Source organism: Seriola lalandi, unplaced genomic scaffold (genome assembly GCF_002814215.2).
Source record: "Seriola lalandi dorsalis isolate HSWRI2012SDOR001 ecotype SW California unplaced genomic scaffold, Sedor1 jcf7180002054758, whole genome shotgun sequence".
In the NCBI taxonomy this organism is placed as follows: domain Eukaryota; kingdom Metazoa; phylum Chordata; class Actinopteri; order Carangiformes; family Carangidae; genus Seriola; species Seriola lalandi.
In genome coordinates, this window is record NW_019525311.1 from 877315 (window position 1) to 895420 (window position 18106).

Consider the following 18106-nt stretch of genomic DNA (forward strand, 5'->3'; position numbering starts at 1 on the left):
ACTTACTGTGCAGTGGGCTAACTAAAGGTGTTTGCTTTTGCAAGTGACTTGCTTATCTGTTGTTTTGAATATTTCACTAATCGTTATCTCTCCATCTGTACTCATTTACTGCAGCTTGGTTTAACCTTTAGCTGGATGAATTAGGCTTAATGGACTAACTGTAGTCAGAAAGCGATGCTGAGGAAGAATGCATGTTCAAGCACCTAAACTAGTCCACTGGTCACTTACCTTGTATCCCACAGTAAGATCTTGGCAGTCCTGTGTGCACCCACTGACCCGACGGTTCAAGCATTCATTCACATTACAGTTCCTCTCATCTGACCGGTCTCCACAATCATCTCTCCCATCACAGAGATTTCCCTCAGAAATGCAGCGTCCATTGGAGCACATGAAGAAGGAGCCATTGCACAGGCTTCCTGAAAAGAGCAACACATGACTGTCACTGGCACAATGTCCTCCAATTCCTCAGCAAAGTTGGGTTTTGACCTAACAATGGATCTTGACAGATTAATTCCTTTCAGGAGAGGTCTCCTGGTTGTTGCACCTTTTGTTTCCACCATATGTCCCCACCCGTTTCCTGGGCGAGTGATACTGATGAAGAGCTTCCAGCTGAGAGCCAAACAGAGAGTCTTACCTGCGGCCAGACATTTGAGGTTCAGAGGCAGCTCGTCAGAGCGGTCGGGACAGTCTGCATAGCTGTCACACTCCCACTGAGAACTGAGAAGACAGCGGCCGTCCCTGCAGCGGAATTCCTCAGATCCACAGGAGCGATAGACTGAAGAAAGAGAGAAAGACAGTTTTTCATCAACTTGAGGGCTTGGCAGTGACACAGTTCCAGTTTTGGTCGGAACCTTAGCAAAATGAAATACTAATACTGTAGAATAAATCTGCACAAAGCAAGATTTGTGACCTCATATTACAACAAATCACCCTCATAGAGTTATGATATCATTGTTTATAAACAAATAAAGCCATCTGGAGGCATAATGGTGTTCACAGCTGCATTGGCCAATATTTCAAGTATAAATACATGTTTCATCAGCACTCCAAACAAAGGCAGAATAATATCATCAAAGAATCATAATCTCCAATCATCAATTTAAATAACAGAAAGTAATTAATGAGTCCAGAGAAAAATGGACTGGTCTATAATAGACCAGCTGCAAAAAGACCTGCATTTTGATTTTCAAAAGCTTGAAAAGTGCAGTTTATTTAATTAAAAATATTTATACTATAGACAATCATTCATATCGATAATCATTCCATCATTCTAAACGATGGTATTGTAGCTCATAATTTTATGATATGATAGAGTCCTCCTCATGTAGCACCTTAACCAGACTGTGGTAACACAAACAGGCTTTACTCAGGACTGCACTTGCATTGGGACTTTGCCTTTTCTTCACTGTATCCATCGATCTGCCCTAATATCTGTAATACTATAAATCTGAGTGAGTCTTCTTTCATTGATTAATTAGTCAAACAGCTCTAGATGTTTTATCCATTTTAAAACCTGATATATTACCATGCATATTATTACCATATTACCATATATTTCCCTTTTCTGAAAGAAGAATGTACAAATGTGTAGAGTTCAATTACTTATTTTTTTCACACTTGCATCGTGCATCTTTCAATTAGGACATAGTCATGTGCCAAAGGTGAATATGAAGAGCAATAAAGCAAGCTAAATCTACTTGCCACATTCCACTGATTCATCAGATCCATCTCCACAGTCATCATCATGATCGCAGACAAATCGCTGAGGGATACACGCTTTGTTGCGACAGCGAAATGAGCTGTCATCACATGTGTTGTTGGGTGCTAATGCATGAAAAGAAGTGGGTTCAAGTGTTAATCAATGGATAAACATTTTTTTCTAAACATGCCAATCCGTATGTGTGTAACATCAACATTAGTAAGCTTTATGTTAATCAACTGATCTCTGTTTTCTAATGAGGTAGAGGGTAGAAACAGTGAAGGTTAAGATGAAGGGTCCAGTACCAATTTGTGGGAGAAAATACAGATTACTCCATTTAGAGAGGGCTGCAATTGTGTAAAAGCTTCCTATTGTCTACTACTTCCCACTATGTGCTGGTTTTCTCTTTCATGCGTGAAATAAACTTTGCACAGAAATTTATAGTAGGTGTTTAGTGGGTTTTATGATCTATGAGCTATTGTTTTATACAATGTAATCCAAAGTTGTACAAGGACAATAAGGTGTAAACAAGCAACAATTGCTGAAAAAGTTCTATAATTGCAATGAGCTATTCAATGTTTCGAACTAGAGAACAGACTTTACCACAGCCAGCTGCAGAGAGTTCATCACTCCCATCAGGGCAGTCCCTTTCGCCATCACAGAGCCAACGTTTTGGAACACAGGCATACGACCCGGGGCAGCTGAACAGCCCTGGAGCACATGTCACTGAGCCTGAGAGGAAAAGAGGACCGCATGCTCTACTTTCAAAAGCCAATGAATACAATGGGTCAAACCCACCACAGAGAAATGAGTGCAAAGGATGCTGAACTGGAACAGATGTATTTTGTTTTGTCAGGATGGTATCTTTTGAACATCTGTGAACATTTACCATTTATTTCAAAAATATCAAAACACTTGTTCTGAACTAATAGAGCACACTATATTAAGACGCTTTAAAGCGATATCCCTTTATGACCCAAACAAACTAATTTTTTATTGTGCAGCAGTCCCCGTTGAGCAGAGCTAACACATAATGGCCGTGCTATTGTGAGTAACAACTATTTACTTGAATTCTGTAAGTCAGCAATACTGTCCTTATCTTAGGGCTGCCCTTTAAGGAAAAACAATTGAAGAAACGTGGCTGCACTGAGATACAAAGGTTAGTAGAGTTTTTCAGTTTGGCATGTAGAGCTAAAATGCATATTGTGTTTTGCCTAGAATTGTGCTTCAGAAACCTTTGGGCCAATTCATTAATATCTCCTTGACATTCCATTAGAGTCTAATTATCCAACCAATGTTCATAGCAATTTCTGTCTCTATATTGTGGTTGGTTTCTTTTTGTTTTATTGTAGTATTCATTACAGACACATCTCATTTGCCCATTGAAATAGCTGTTCCTCTTCGGTCTCAGTCATGAAAAATCTATTTGCCTCAGTGCCCACACTGCAGTCATCAGAAATTCCTATGGTCTCATTTGTTGTCTCATTAAGATTGTTATATTTCTTTCCATTCATTCCCAGCTCTGCTAGAGGAACACATGGAGCTGTCACACATATTATAGCGGCTGTGACCTTTTATACCGACAGTAGATTCCTCTTGACATCCGAAAGGGCACTTACCACAGATCTGCACGCTCTCGTCAAGGCCATCCTCGCAGTCGTTCTCTCCATCACACAGCCACTGTTTGGCAATGCACTTGTTCTTTGAGCAGGCAAACTGGTTCCATAAGCATGACGAGTCTGCAGAGGACAGCGAAATTCCAATACCATAAATCAAACATAGTGAGGAGGAAACAACAACAAATGTGGAATACCCTATAGAGGGGGCAGTTCTTTTTTATTTTTGTTTTGATAAAGTTTGCCCCTGGGCTTGCCTGTTTTTCTGCTCAGTGGCATGTATGAGTTTAGCTGTCACTATTCATTTTGTCTCATACAAGAAGACATCTTTATAAATGCCAGTTAATGTGCAGGAAAACAAATATATCAACTGAACACAAAACAAATGTCTAAATTATATACCTTCGCAACATCAAAGCACTTCAGTAATGCTTATTAAGATTCAATTTTTCCTATTCTATTTCAAAAGAAACTAGGGTTCTAGGGGTGATAGGAAACAGTTGAATGTCAACTCAGAGAGCACGCTGCTGATCACTTTGTAAAAGCTATTGTGTAAAATGTTGATATATTTGTAATTAGTGCTGAGTTTGTGTCGCTGAACCACACAACCACTCTCCCTGCAGAGTAGTTCCCCTTTCCCGCAGATGTCACGCCTGGCAAAGTCTGCCAGAGCTTTGATGAGATGTTGAGAGAAGGAAGGGGGAAATGTGTGCTCCAGGTCAGACCACAGCACAAGGAATTATGGATCCTGCTGAGGGAGGGAGGGTTGTAGTAGGGTGGGGTTTCTCTCTCACTGTGTAGCTTTACGTCCTGTCAGACTCTGTACATCATATCAGCTTTACACACACTAATGCAGTGATGTAAGATAAAGATGAGACAAACAAAGTGGCTAAACCCGGAAACCATGATTTTCCAGACTTCCTGTATGTGACACCAAATTTGCACTTCAAATGTGAACAGCTGCTTCAAGTGTATGACAAAACAGTAGGTCTACAGATCATTAAATGTATCAAAGAGAGCCTTTCATGTCTCATTTTCAATAGTGTCTCACATAGTAGAAAAGCTCTGTATGCATTGTGAAGTGACAAATGACTATTTCATCTAATCATTTGTAAAATTTGAAACTTCTGAAATGTAATGTCATTTTTCTCAAACCACTTTGCAGTCACATTATCAGTGGCTGGAGCTTTTTATATGATAATTAACTGAGAGGAATGGGAATATTGTCTATTTGTCCTGAAAAAACTATTCAGAACATCTCAAAGAACTGAGGCATAATTCATATCTGTTCTGATATAAGCACATTTGAAGCATGTGATGTTATCATTTCACACAGGCACAAATGGCATTTTTAGATAAAGGAATGGAAATGGTATTCATGCGTTATGCAGCTCTCGAACAACATTCATGGACAATTTATGAAATAAATTTGATAACTGGAAGAGCATTAAATATGAAAAGTGGATTGTTCCTCTCTCTGTTGTAACTGATGTATGTGATGTATGTAATGTAAACAAAGGTGCTGGATAATTATACAGGAAGATGGAACCAGGCAAATTAGACACCTGTAACATCTTAGTCAAACACTCTCGAAGGCAAAGAAATGTAAGGTCACATTTTATTTGTGTTATTCTTCTTTAAATTGGTTCCTGATGTCATTAGTCCCAAACCGCTGGGGTCTAGATGGTTACGAGGCAAAATGAATCATAGTCTTCAGCCACACAAGCAGAGTTGGAGGTATAATGTTTATAGTGTTAACCGTCTTAGTTTAGCATGTTAGCATACTAACAACACAAAGTAAAAATGAGGCTGCTGGTATTTTTGATTTTTGGTTAAAATTCAAAGTGTAGGAAAAAAAATTCAGCTTGTAACATTTGATACAAAGCCAAAAATGTCAACCTAGATTTAAGTTATTTTACTGGTGTGAAAAGTGTGACCTGCTTGTGGGGCTTGACAAAAAGTCAAATAAACAAAGTCATGAGAATTCATCCTCTGGGCAACACAAAAATCTTTACCCAATTTCATCTCAATCCATCCTGACCGACACTAGATCCCTTGAGTCACACTCATGAGAAAAGGCAAGAGGAAGGAAGATGCATCCCTTTTACCTCACAGCGAATGCAGTGCAATACTAATTACAGTACTAAGTGCGTCATGACTTCTTACACTTCAAACCGTTAGACCACACAGTCTATGGGTTAGACAACGCAATAGGCTGACAACTTAAATACAGGCAGCAAGTGTTTTGTCAGTGTGTTGGGACCACTTCATCAAATCTAATTACCTTGTTTATGTATGTGACAGTAATGAAGCTTAACAGCTACTCTGACCATGTACATTAAAGCATCCAGTCAATTTTGCTTTGGTGCCGAAAGCAATGAGATGTGAATGGGTATGTGTGTGAGCCGTTGGTTTTGAGGGCAAATTATATTAATCCATACCATGACTTAATTATGGGCCTCCTGTTTAATTGGAGAGATCTTGACTTTGTCATGGTAGGTTCTGCATATATTAGCATGGATCAAAGCAGAAGTAAGAATGCTCTTGCTGCCTCTGGTGAGAGAAAGTAGAGGAGTGGCATTGTAATGTGTAATCCTTTCATATGTCACAGCTTTCCACTGAATCCACCATTTTCCTCTTTAGTATAACTGTCTCAGTGATGGCTCATTAATTAATTGTTACACTGGAAGTGCTGTATATTATAATTCAAAGAGAGAAAGGAAAAAACTTCTGTCTTCAACAGCCTCACCGTGAATTCAGGGAGGGGATTAGACTTTCAAACAAGCAGCAACACCCACTTGAGAAATCTCCCAATGAGGAGGGAGCAAAATAAAGTAGGGAGAAATTGCCTTATGGAATGATAAACAATCATCTCTTGACTTTCTGTCTCCTCTTTATATACTGTACATAATATCTGTTGCGGGCCCGGATCAATCTAAATGACAAAAACATTACAACCAATAGCCTCTTGTTAATAGAAAATAAATATACTTCAAACCACTGACAGTCTTGTTTGGAGCAACCAAATACCAAATGTAAATCTGCCAGTTAGAAAACAAAACATCATTTCAGTTTATTGTGCAGATGCTCCTCCATGAGAGGTAAGATTTGTTGGCTTACCACACTGGAATTCATCTGCCCCGTCCTCGCAGTCTTTTTGGCCGTCGCACAGCCACACGCTGGAGATGCAGTTCCCACTTGGACAAGCAAAGTGGCCCTCCTCACACTTCTGTCCATGGGAAACTGGGATGAACAACAAAACCAAGTCAGTCCACTAGGCATTAGCAATGATTGAGGTCATTATCTTATCCTAAGCTCACAGAATCTCTTATTCCACTGTCATAATCATCTCTGAAAATGAGATCTGTCTTAAGTCTTTTCTAATTGAAGTTGGCTTCCTTGATCTGCCTCTGAATGTACACGCAAAGTGTGTCTGTGCGTGCTGGGTACTCACCCTGGCAGTTGGTCTCATCAGCATAGTCGCCGCAGTCATTTGCACCATCACAGATCCACGAAAGGTGGATGCACAGCGAGGTGGAGTTGCAGCTAATGAAGTCTTTTTCTTTCACCCCCAGCTTGTAAAAGTGAGAGCAGTCGGTGTGGTCTGAATACAAAACACAGCACCACAATAACTGTCTTGTCACAAAGGCAGTGATGGTGGAGGTAAAGGTGAGAGTGGCAGTATTCAATATGATCTGAGTGACAACCACAGATCTAAGTCAATGGATCCAACAGATCTGGTAGAGGTACAGTGGTGCGTTTACATTTTCACTACAATGCAAAGGAAAGGCATAAAGGACTTACTGCAGTTCTTTTCATCTGAGGCATCGGCACAGTCAATGACCTGGTTACACCAGGCTGAGCTGGGTACACAGCTCCCATCCTTGCAAGATAATTCTGATGAGCCACATGTGACATCTGGGGGAGAGAATTAGCATTTCAGGAAGATAACAGAAACAGCACTTGGACACAGTCACAGGTACAGCTCGCAACAATATTTAGAACCTCTTTGTGGGGCGGGTGAAAATTAGCTCCTGGTTGCGAACTGCCAGACAGAAAAAGGTTTGTGATGAGTTGCAGTATCTGTGAAGTTGGACTCTCTGTGCTACAAAAATTGTCTGACTGTCGTGACCCTCTTAGTGCTGTGCAAGAGCAATTCACAGTTAATATGCAAGAGGTGCTTCTTGGTTTTGTTCATTTATCAACTATTGCACAATGGCTCTGGTCATTTCACCTGTCTGCATTTTATTATCAGTATATATACGACTGTATGACTATAATTAAATGTTTTAATGATAATAGAAAAAAGTTACTGTTGATGTCCCAATAAAAAGAAAATGCAAGGCTCAAGATGACACATCATAGTGAAATAAACTCCTTCCTGAAAGAACCATTAAGGTCAAAACAAAATCACTCTGGCTGTGTTGAATGGACACAAAGTATTGTTCTCTCAGAAGCAGCTTTTTAGGCTGGAGGTTGGGAGCTCCTTTGAATTTATGCACTCTTTATGATCTTGGGGCTCATTAGACAGTGAAGGCTTAGCACAGCATGTGGCCTAGTGTGCTGTATTAATACAAGCATTAGTGTGGCTGGATCCAGCCCTCAGAGGCAGGACGGATTGAACAGGAGATCAAACGGCTGTGACTCACTGCTACAGAAAGCTTCATCTGAGTTATCCCCACAGTCATCGATCCCGTCACAGAAACGACTGTTGGCCACACACCGTTGGTTGTAGCAGGGCCTGAAACCCTTCCGGCAGCTCCTGTTGTCTGAACAAATTTAATTGTACAAATATGTTAGAAATGGGTACATATTTGCCACTTTTTATTACCAGAAATGTCAATGATAGACAGAAATCAACAGGTACATAATTTTTAATACTCTACTTTTCTGTATATCCTTTAGATAGAGCTGTGAGGTGTTTCTTACCACAGTATTGCATCTTTTCATCTGATTTATCTTTGCAGTGTGCTATTCCATCACAGGTTAGCTGGTAGTTTATGCACTCTCCATTCCCACACTCAAATTCAGTGTGGATGTTGCAGGAGGAATTTTCTGCTGCAGAAAAAGACAATAAGGGTGATGAACCATGACTGTCAAAATCTCAAAGCTGAACTGTGTGTATTGGACAAACTTCATTCATACAGATGAACACTGGGGGTATGTTTTAATGCACAGTACTCCACATTTTCTCCATAAATCCTGTTTGGGGTCAGCATTTGTAAATGCCATAAAAGCATTCGATAACCGCATTAGCCTTATACCTTAACTTGAGGGAACTCTAACTGCCTAAAGTGCGAAGTGTATTCTGACTTTGTTTTAGTAGCAATTTCCAAATTGATCTACTGTAGAGCATTGATTGAATAATAAATGTCAACTTTGTACTTTTAGTGATTTTAGTCAATAAAACTAAAAATTCCAACAATATATACTTTGACCACCCTCTCACTTTTTCCTCTTCTAGTAATGAGTTGAATTGAGGTGCAACTGAAAGCCTGCTGTCGTCAACAACGACATCCAGGCTACCATCCAGCTCTTCTGAGTCACTTGCCATGTTTACTCTGGCCAAACTTCCCTCGTTTGAACAGCTCCTCCCACCTTATGTTCTGTCCTCACACTGCATTTCAGATTCAACCAGCAATGTGTCAAATTAGGAATGCTTTCTCCTTGTGACTTCAGGCAAGTAATTGTGACAAACATCCTACTCCTCTCAACTGTGTTTTCTGCTGTCTGCCTAAACTTAAAGTAGCACAACATTAAAGCTTTATTTTCCATGAGCAGTATTGACTATGACTTCTGGAATCATTACAAATTCACTGCTTAGACAAAGATGAAGAGACAGCAGCTGGTCATGCTTTCCTGTTTGTGTGTGGTTATGTGCAAAGGGATCAATTCAAAGATGTCAAAAGGTTCGTGTAAACAGTGCAAATGATATCTTACCCTGAATGTGTACAGAACCCAGGTTATGCTATGCATATAAATGTAGACACTGACTTCTTTCAAAATAATTAATCAATATAGAGTGCCATTAAAATCAATACCTGGTACTGGGGAATGCTCTATGGGTTAGAAGTTGTGACCTCACTATAATTCCATCTGAAGATTCTCATGACTTACACACGCATCTGTTGTTGTCTAACAGGACACGCTGTCCACGGCAAGTGCAATTGACCCTCCCATCCGGGGTGAGGAGACAAAGGTCACCGCAGCCTCCATTCATGTGTCGGCATGGGGACAGCTCACCTTCAATAAAAATCAAAGAGAAATCATTAAGCGGTCTGACGCAGTCTCCAAGGACACACTTTCTCTTTTAAATATAATGAGTGAGAGATTTTTAGTACATTCCTGGAGTTATCTTCTGAGGACCCGCAGTTATTATCTTTCTGTTGGACTTTAGCTTCAGTCTTCCTTATCTGTTAGTTAGTGGCATTCCAAATATTGATATTCCAATTAAATTTACCTTAAAATAGTATCTTGTATCAGTAATGAGGCCAGTGAGTGATAGTCCAAAGTTATATTTCAAATAAGTTTTCAAAATCCCAAGGGACAAGGCACGGACTTTGGCTTCTCTGCATATCATGGAAAATGAATGATAAATCTAGAAAGGAGCTCTTTCTTTTTGAATCTGAAGGCCTGACACCTTTGCTGTTAACGGGTGAGACAGTTGATGTTGATTTTTCTCCTGTAAGATTTATTACAGTTGAGATTGGAAAAGTGTCGATGTGAAATGCTAAGGCATGAGACTGGATGAGGAAACTGCTAAACAACTTAAATTATTCAAATCCTTATCTAAGACCTAATTTAGGAGGATATATTAAGAGTGACGCTGATTTAAGTGTTGAATACTTGCACTTAAATTCAGTCTTAATTTAAAGGATCATCAGTGGTCAACATATGAATAAAAGGACAGTTGTGTTGCTAAATGCCTGCACTAATACTGACCACAGGGAGGTATGCTCACTGACAGGTAGCAAAAGTATTACTGTACTGGATATTTTGTCTTTCTCTGCCCGGGGTGTTATGTGAAAACGCTGTGTGTAACTGTGTGGGATTCGTGTATTGCACTACACCGCATGACCAAGTGAAGACATAACCTGTGAAAGAAAATGTGAGTGCTAATCCAGTCCAGAGAAAAAATGCATAGAAGATTAGAAACAACAGACATACTCTTAATTATAAGCGTTAAGAGACATATACATCCAATGGAGACCCTCTGTTATTACCTGCCCTTGAGCCTCGAGTATTTTATTCACAAGAGAAGAAGCTGTTCCTGTTTTGCAGCTCACGTAAACCATTTGTATGATTATTTATAGTCAGGATATTTGTTACAAGAAAAACACAACACGAGGTGAACAACATAAAGATCAAAAAGAATAAATTGCTGGTCATTGCACATCATGCTGTAGACTCGCTGTTTTTCTTGCAGCTGTGCACATGCGGGTCATAGGATGTGATTATTTCCCATGACGAGATAAACGAGGAAGAGTGTGGCTCTCTGCATCCAAGTCCAACCATTGGGACACACCAACGCACACTTCCCTTTGTCCTACTTGGAAATTAAACTTTATATGGCACTTAAGAAACTCCCTCTACAACATAGGCTACTTTTTATATTAATTACCTCTGAAACTTTAGTTTTCTAGCGATTCTAAATAAGACCACATTCATTTATCATCCCTGCTGTTTTTTGTACATCAAAATGAGACCACATTTTAAATCTTTTGCTTTTAGTTAGCAGAGCCCAGATGACGTATCAGTGGGCTGGTATTGTTCACCAATGTTGGCTGATCATTGATATATCATATATGTGTAGAATATCTGACTACAATGTAGCTTGACTCAACTATAAATGTCATATAAATACCCTGCCTTAATGCATAGCCTTGTCATAAGTTATTGAAAAACAACTTACAGAAATCCTTGCCCAAAAAAAAATAATAAAAAAACTGATCAGATTTATAAAAAATCCAAAATGTTGATACTGGTACTGGCCTCAAACAGTCAGAATCAGTCTGGCTTTATTACGTCTTTTATTATCAAGCCAGTGGGTGCATGCAAACTGCAGTAGTGACACAGATAAGAACTGCTTCCTCTAATATTTTTGTATTGCTACAGTAGAAAGTGCATGCAGTCACATATTTATTTTGGTCTGTTGTCCTAACCTACACTAACATAATAAATATGCACATGTACAAAATCCCGCCAATAAGCACACATGAACACCCAGGCATCTGCAAACACATAATACACAAATATTTGCAGACAATTCACCGCATCCATTGGTCATTAAATTAAGCTCATTTCCAGGTGTTTAAATACTCACAGTTGTTTGTGTCCCTGGCCAGAGCTATAATTCCCATTGGTTGATGGGGTATATCTGCTCGAAGTACCTTGGTGTCACCGCCTGTGTATTTGTTTGATCGCAGCACAGACCTGCGGGCCCAGTCTGACCAGTAGATGAAATCTGCATAGATGGCGAGCCCATAGAAGTTTCCAGGTCCTGATTTAACTATGACCTAAAATTGTAGAGCAGAGCACTGGTGTTAGGACTGCTTTCCAATATGCTTTTCAAGTCTCAGGTTATGTAAATTATTCTATTTGCTGGCATACACAATACAGCTATAACACAAGGTGAATTCATACATTTCATACTGTCAATATTTGCACTTCCACCCACAGACCAAAAACACATGTCTTTTCAAGATCTGGCTGGAGAGAGCATCAACAGAATTTTTCCCTAGTGCAACCCTAGGAATAAATGTGAAAAATAATGATTCAACTCAATCAACACAACACCCCTGCCGCCTACATGACTGCTTAACCCAGATGTTGGGGGAGTAAATGACAGTGTCATTGGCAGGGAGGCAGGAATCCATCAGATGCCTCCTTGTGGGACTCTCTAGGCTTGTGCGTGTGTGTGTGGGGGGGGATCAGGGCTTCCAGCAGCTCTGTAGTCTAAGCCATTAGTGGGACAGGCTTGTAAGCAGCATCACATTAGCCCTGTGCCATACTGGGATTAATAGGACAGGTGTTGATTAAAGGAGCCCAGCTTGTGGAAGCAACAACTGGCCATCAGGCGAGTAAGAGACAGAGACAGAGAGAGAAAGAGAGGGAAACGCCAGATGGGGTAGGACTGAACATATTGATAGGAAATTAGATTTGGGACACATTAGGTTTATAGCCAGCTACACATTATTTTTGAGCCGAACTCATGTTTTGAGTAAATGTGAACATATTTCATTCATTCTTATCATTCTTTCACTCCTCAACAATATTCAAATATCGTACTTCAACTGCCGACAGCTCTCAATTCATATTTCCTCTACTCATCGTGAAAAGGGCATCTTTTCTTGGCTAAACATACTGACATATTCCCTTATCATGCACTCCGCTGCCCTTTGTGAAGCACTGCCTTCATTAATGACATGAGCCTCCACTCTCAAAATGGCACGGGGGAGAAAATCATGCCATATCTTTTATCCTTCTTTGTCACTAACTACACTGGCAGCATGTAATGGCACTGCTGCAGTGAGGAGTAGCTGGGCCCTCGAGGATATTCCGCTGCCATCCAAGTTTACATTCGTGTGACTCAAGACAAAAATGAAACAACCACAAGACTTTAAAGTGACAAGGAGCCTTAAGCCGCCATCTCCAGAGGAAATGTCTTGTATATAGTGAATTGTCTAAAGATTTCCAGAACCACAGTGTGGGAAAGTGCTGAAGTTGACAATCAGCTTCCTCTGTTTAATTTACACATTTTAATTGGAATGGAGAATCTGCACCCAGAGCAGTCTGAGTGCAAAGCCTTCATTAGCAGGACTTGACTGCAGTAAGGGCAGGTGGGGACCCAAAGGTGGAGACTTTCTGAGCCTTGTGACCCGGCTCAGCAAACATATGGGCAACTAATTGAAATGGGCCAAGGTGATGAGCTGCAGAGGTCATGTCAAGCAAAAACTGACATCCATAGCAAAAAAGACCATCTTGTACTGTAATCCTTGGCACACATGGGATACAGAGGATATAAATCCAGTTGGGATGTCATACATTATGCAAGCAACTTTTCGTGGACAAAATGAGAACTCCCCTGACTGAGCGTCTTTACTTTACCACGGAATGACTTCTGTGATTAAGGAAACCATCTGTACCCCCAGAGATGAAATATCAGAAAGAACATCAAGAGGTGTTTCATATCCTGTTCGCTGTATAAAGGATTATGTTCCAGGAGCTCAATAGGGATGGCAGATTAAATGGGAGACAGAAAAACAGTTTCATTTCAGGAGAAAAGGGCAGATCAATTTGACTTTCTGTCCCTGAATATGTGCCTCGATTCTCAGATGTTTTGTAATGAAACAGAAGTGGAAAATAGATTCTATCCGGTGAGTCACTGGGTCTCTTTCATAAAAACATTCCTTGACTCATGGGAATTTCAAAAGGTACATAAATTAAGAGCTTTATGTAGAAATTAAAAAGATGGGTCTATACCTTGTATAATGGTCCAACACCAATGATTTTATAGTCAAATAAATTAAAAAATTGCTTTAGATTGAGTAACCACAAGTAATATCTTTTACTTGGGGGCCATTATTTCCATACTCACATATCTGCTGGAACCATCATAGTCACATCTCTCAATCTTCCCAAGGCTTCCATCTGAAAAGTAGAGCTTCTCTGCTTTGTGGTCAATAGTCAGTCCATTGGGTGTCAGAATGTCCGAACTGATGATAATCCTCATGTTCTTGCCTGCTAACGTGGATCTCATGATACTCGGCCTCTGCTCATTCCAGTTGGTCCAAAACATCAGGCTAAAAAGGGTAATGGACAAACCAAACCAAGCATTTAATTAGTAGTGAGAAACATACAGTATTGTTCTTTATTTTTTGTTTTCAGCAACAGCAAGTGGCTTCAGCTTCATGTGCAGATGTCAACTACAAAATATGTGGACCTTTTTATAAGAGCCTCCACACTAATATGTCAAGCAGAGAACTCTCTCCCACGCTGGCAAAACAAGCGCTAATAAATAGGAAAGTCTTTTTTTACTGAATTAAACGGCTGGAGGTTTACACAGTCATGCTTTGTTCTTTACCTATAGGCCGGTATCCAGCCTTCCATTCATGAGTAAGATACTTGAAAAGATCGTTTCAGTGCAAATAAACTCTTTTCTTGAATAAAACAATATCCTGGAGGAATTTCAGTCAGACTTTAGAAAAACCTGCAGCACTGAAACTGCTCTAACTAAAATAATGTTCTCTTAGACCTAAGCACAGCGTTTGATACGGTAGACCAGATATGCTGATTAATCGTCTTGATAAGTTGGTCATTCTCTCTATGACTGTTTGTTGAATCTTGGAGATAATGTGTCTGAGAAACATGACATCTGCTGTGGGGGTTGGTTGTGGAAGCTGCCTTGGTCCATTGTTATTCTCACTGTACATGCTGCCACCTGGGGACTTCCATAGTTACATAGCGTCCTCTAGCAATAAATAAATGAAAATTAAATGAGAAAAAAAATGAAACAGTCGGCCCCAAAACAAACAGAGAAATGCTGTTCAATAATCTGGGGAAATTAACTCCCTGGGTTAAATCTGAAGTTACAAGTCTCTGTTATCTTAGACTCTGATCGAAGCTTCAAGTCCCACATCAGAAAGGTGACGAACACACGATTCTTTTTACCCTAGAAACATAGCTAAGGTACGGCCATTTATAAATCAGCAAGATGACTGATTCATCCCTTTATTTCAAGCTGACTTGATTACTGTAATGCACTTTTTACTGGCCTTCTGAAAAGAAACACTGAGACTTCAGCTCATTCAAAACTGTAGCTTGGCTATTAACCAGAACCCAGAGGAGAGAGCACATTAGTCCAGTTTTAGTTGCCCTACAATGGCTTCCTGTTACATTTAGAATTGACTTTAAGGTCCTCATTCTTATATACAAAACCCCTACTGGTTAGGACCAAGCTACATTGCTAACTCGGGGATGCAGCCTTTGTCAATTACAACCCAAAACTATGGAACACGCTAACTATAGATATCAGAGAAGCCAGCTCACTTAGTATTTTTAAAAGAGAGCTAATATCTTATCTCTTCACCTTAGCCTTTAACTAGCTCTGAAATTTTGCACTTTGAATTGTAAGAAAAAGAGTGTGCTGTGTGTGTCACCCCCCGCAGCGCCACCGAAGAGGGTGGTTATTTGGGGCAATTTCGGGTTGTGCCTGGCACAGATAAAACCCACAGTTACATTGCACCCATAGGGAAAATATTCTAGGGCAGCTGAAAGAGATTCACCCCGGTATAATCAAAACCTGTGGTGCATTTGCATCCCTCAGTAAAAAAGATGTTCTGTAGTTCTTTATGCCTCAGAGCTGAGGTGTACACTGAGGCAAAAAAGAAAGGTTTTTGTCAAAAAGAAATTTTTTCTTACTTAAATTTATGCATTGTGTGTATATTATTCTTCACCTATTTTTCCCTTTTTATTTATTCTCATTTTCCTGTTATCATTTTATAATAATTTTTTCTCATTTTAATTTTTTTTTTTTTTTAGATTTTTAAATTTTATGTCTTTTCATGTGAAGCACTTGTGCATGTAATTTCTTTGTTGTAAAGTACTTTGAGCTGCATCTTTTGTATGAAAGGTGCTATACAAATGAAGTTTTTTATTATTATTGTTATTATCATTACTATTAGGTCAGTTATCAACAACCTTCCATAGCTCCCAAAACCTCCATGGCTGTCATCAGCTTACCCTCTCTATGCCCCGAAGGAGCTCATCAGTGACAAAGTGTAGCTCAGTTTCAATTTGATAAAACAGATTAGCATCACAGCTTGTGAGATAGAGGTCATTCATTCATATTCTTCTCTGTGCGGACTTAGGAGAGTATAAAACACAGATAATAGCAGCAGAGTAAATAAAGGATTTATATCTTGTTTTATATGGATTTTGCAATATGGGCGGTACACGTTTTAAATCCACAGCTATGTAAACAAATCACTGAAGAAAAGAGCTGGATGTGTTTTCAAATTGCTAAGCTTTTTTTCAGCTCCTGGCCTCTCACTTCTTACTGAAATTAAGTCATGGAAGTCCACTCTAGTGCGATAATAAGGATTCTGGTCAGAAGTCACAACCATGGACTGCTAATTAATCACTTGAGTTTGAATTCTAATTATCAGACAGTGTTTCTGGAGTGGGATGGATATGGTGCCAAATTGCCAACCAAGGATATAGACTGAGGTCATGAAATTAATTTAGTTAGTCCAACAGCAGGAGTGAGATACTGACTCTTCAGTAGAATGCTCACTGTAACAATCTGCACCAGATGCAACAGGAATACTGATGTACTTTGATGATTTTTTTGAAGAACATAACACTTTTTTTTTTTTTTTTTTTTTTACTAACATACGTAGATGACATACATATCTTATTCCTTAAAGCAAAAACGACATGCCATTAGAAGGTAAAAAAAAATTAAAAGCCTCAATTGATGTTTCTGCCCTAAGATTCAGAGGGAAGACTCAATTTGCCTGCATTTTTGTTACAGTGTAGAAAGCACATGGATTTGAGAGCTCTACCTTGGACACATCTGGCAGCATATCAACAATATAGTCAATGAACAGATTAATAGACAAGTACGAAGGTCATAAAATCTGTCCTAAAACCCATAGGCCAGTGCACAGATTTTAAAACAGCAGTAATGCAAGTTTTTTTTTTTTTTCTTCCAGTTAAAACTCTGGCAGTGACCTTCTTTATTAAGTGCATCTTATTTAACAACTTGATGGGAAACTCAGAGCAATGCATTGAAGTAGTGTTGTAAGAAAGGTATATACAAGCCTGTATCATAGGGAGGGAGAAAACACATAAACATATAATGCTTTTATGTTATGTTATTATATATTTTCCTGGACCATTAAATAGTCTTTTGCTGCTAAACAAGATAACGAGCATCAAAAGCTATATAGGGTATGGTATATGCTTGACGATGATGGCCCTTGGTGATAATAAAACTGAGTATAGCTGAATATATATCAACCTAAATGAAAATTTTGGGAGTCACAGTGTCTAAGACTAAACTTAGGTCCAGACATTTTTGCATTAACTGATAAAATAATGTGGAGAAAAAGTGAGTGAGTTTGACTGACTTTTGACACTCATCCAGAGCCAAGACATGTGGATGGTCTTCCTCCGAAAGTGTGACCACAGCCTCCCTGCTAAAGGCACCGACTCGTTTCTGGTCCACGGTTTGCCTGGTGATGGTGGAGGTAGTGGAGCTGGTCCAATACAAAGTGTCCCACGCCCGGTGGTAGGAGAGGCCCTCCACTGAACCCACATCTAAAAGAACAAACACATAAGACCAATGCTCAAGTTGCTGCCATGTAATTGAATTCATCCACTGCATAGAAGCATGGCTCAGTGAAAGCACAGACCTGTCAGAAGGACACTCATGTTTAAAGCTGTGCTTGGCAACACCTTAATGTAGAAAACACATCTGCCAAATTAGTCTACATCACACATTATGGCTGTAGCCATGTGCATCTCATCATTAGTTGTTTAAATGAAAAATGTGGAATGCACACACATAAATAATAATATAGTTAAAATTCAAGTGTTCATGTAGTTTATTGATAACCTGTTTTGCTACCCACATGTAAAAAATAAGTTGACTGTGGTGCAGATTTAGGTAAAAATACTGACTTTGCCTGTAACAGATGGCAGACTCCAATTGTGTTGGAATTGGGATTATGTTTTCTTGGTGATTGACAGGGAAATAACTTCATGCCTCACTACACTGGACAGAAAG

The 18106-nt window shown here is 39.5% G+C and overlaps 1 protein-coding gene across 1 annotated transcript in view; it reads right to left on the minus strand.

Moving 5' to 3' along the window:
• The window catches only part of lrp1bb (low density lipoprotein receptor-related protein 1Bb), a 99477-nt gene that overhangs the window by 49079 nt on the left and 32292 nt on the right, over positions 1 to 18106 (minus strand). The window contains exons 20-32 of the mRNA XM_087178943.1: positions 17448 to 17637; positions 13913 to 14117; positions 11639 to 11831; positions 9433 to 9558; positions 8245 to 8373; positions 7965 to 8084; positions 7120 to 7233; positions 6770 to 6919; positions 6436 to 6558; positions 3319 to 3438; positions 2303 to 2431; positions 1698 to 1824; positions 229 to 412 (exon numbers count right to left, since the gene is read on the minus strand). Of these exons, the coding sequence (XP_087035069.1) occupies positions 229 to 412; positions 1698 to 1824; positions 2303 to 2431; positions 3319 to 3438; positions 6436 to 6558; positions 6770 to 6919; positions 7120 to 7233; positions 7965 to 8084; positions 8245 to 8373; positions 9433 to 9558; positions 11639 to 11831; positions 13913 to 14117; positions 17448 to 17637 (1910 nt within the window). The remainder of the gene's footprint in view (positions 1 to 228; positions 413 to 1697; positions 1825 to 2302; positions 2432 to 3318; positions 3439 to 6435; positions 6559 to 6769; positions 6920 to 7119; positions 7234 to 7964; positions 8085 to 8244; positions 8374 to 9432; positions 9559 to 11638; positions 11832 to 13912; positions 14118 to 17447; positions 17638 to 18106) is intronic.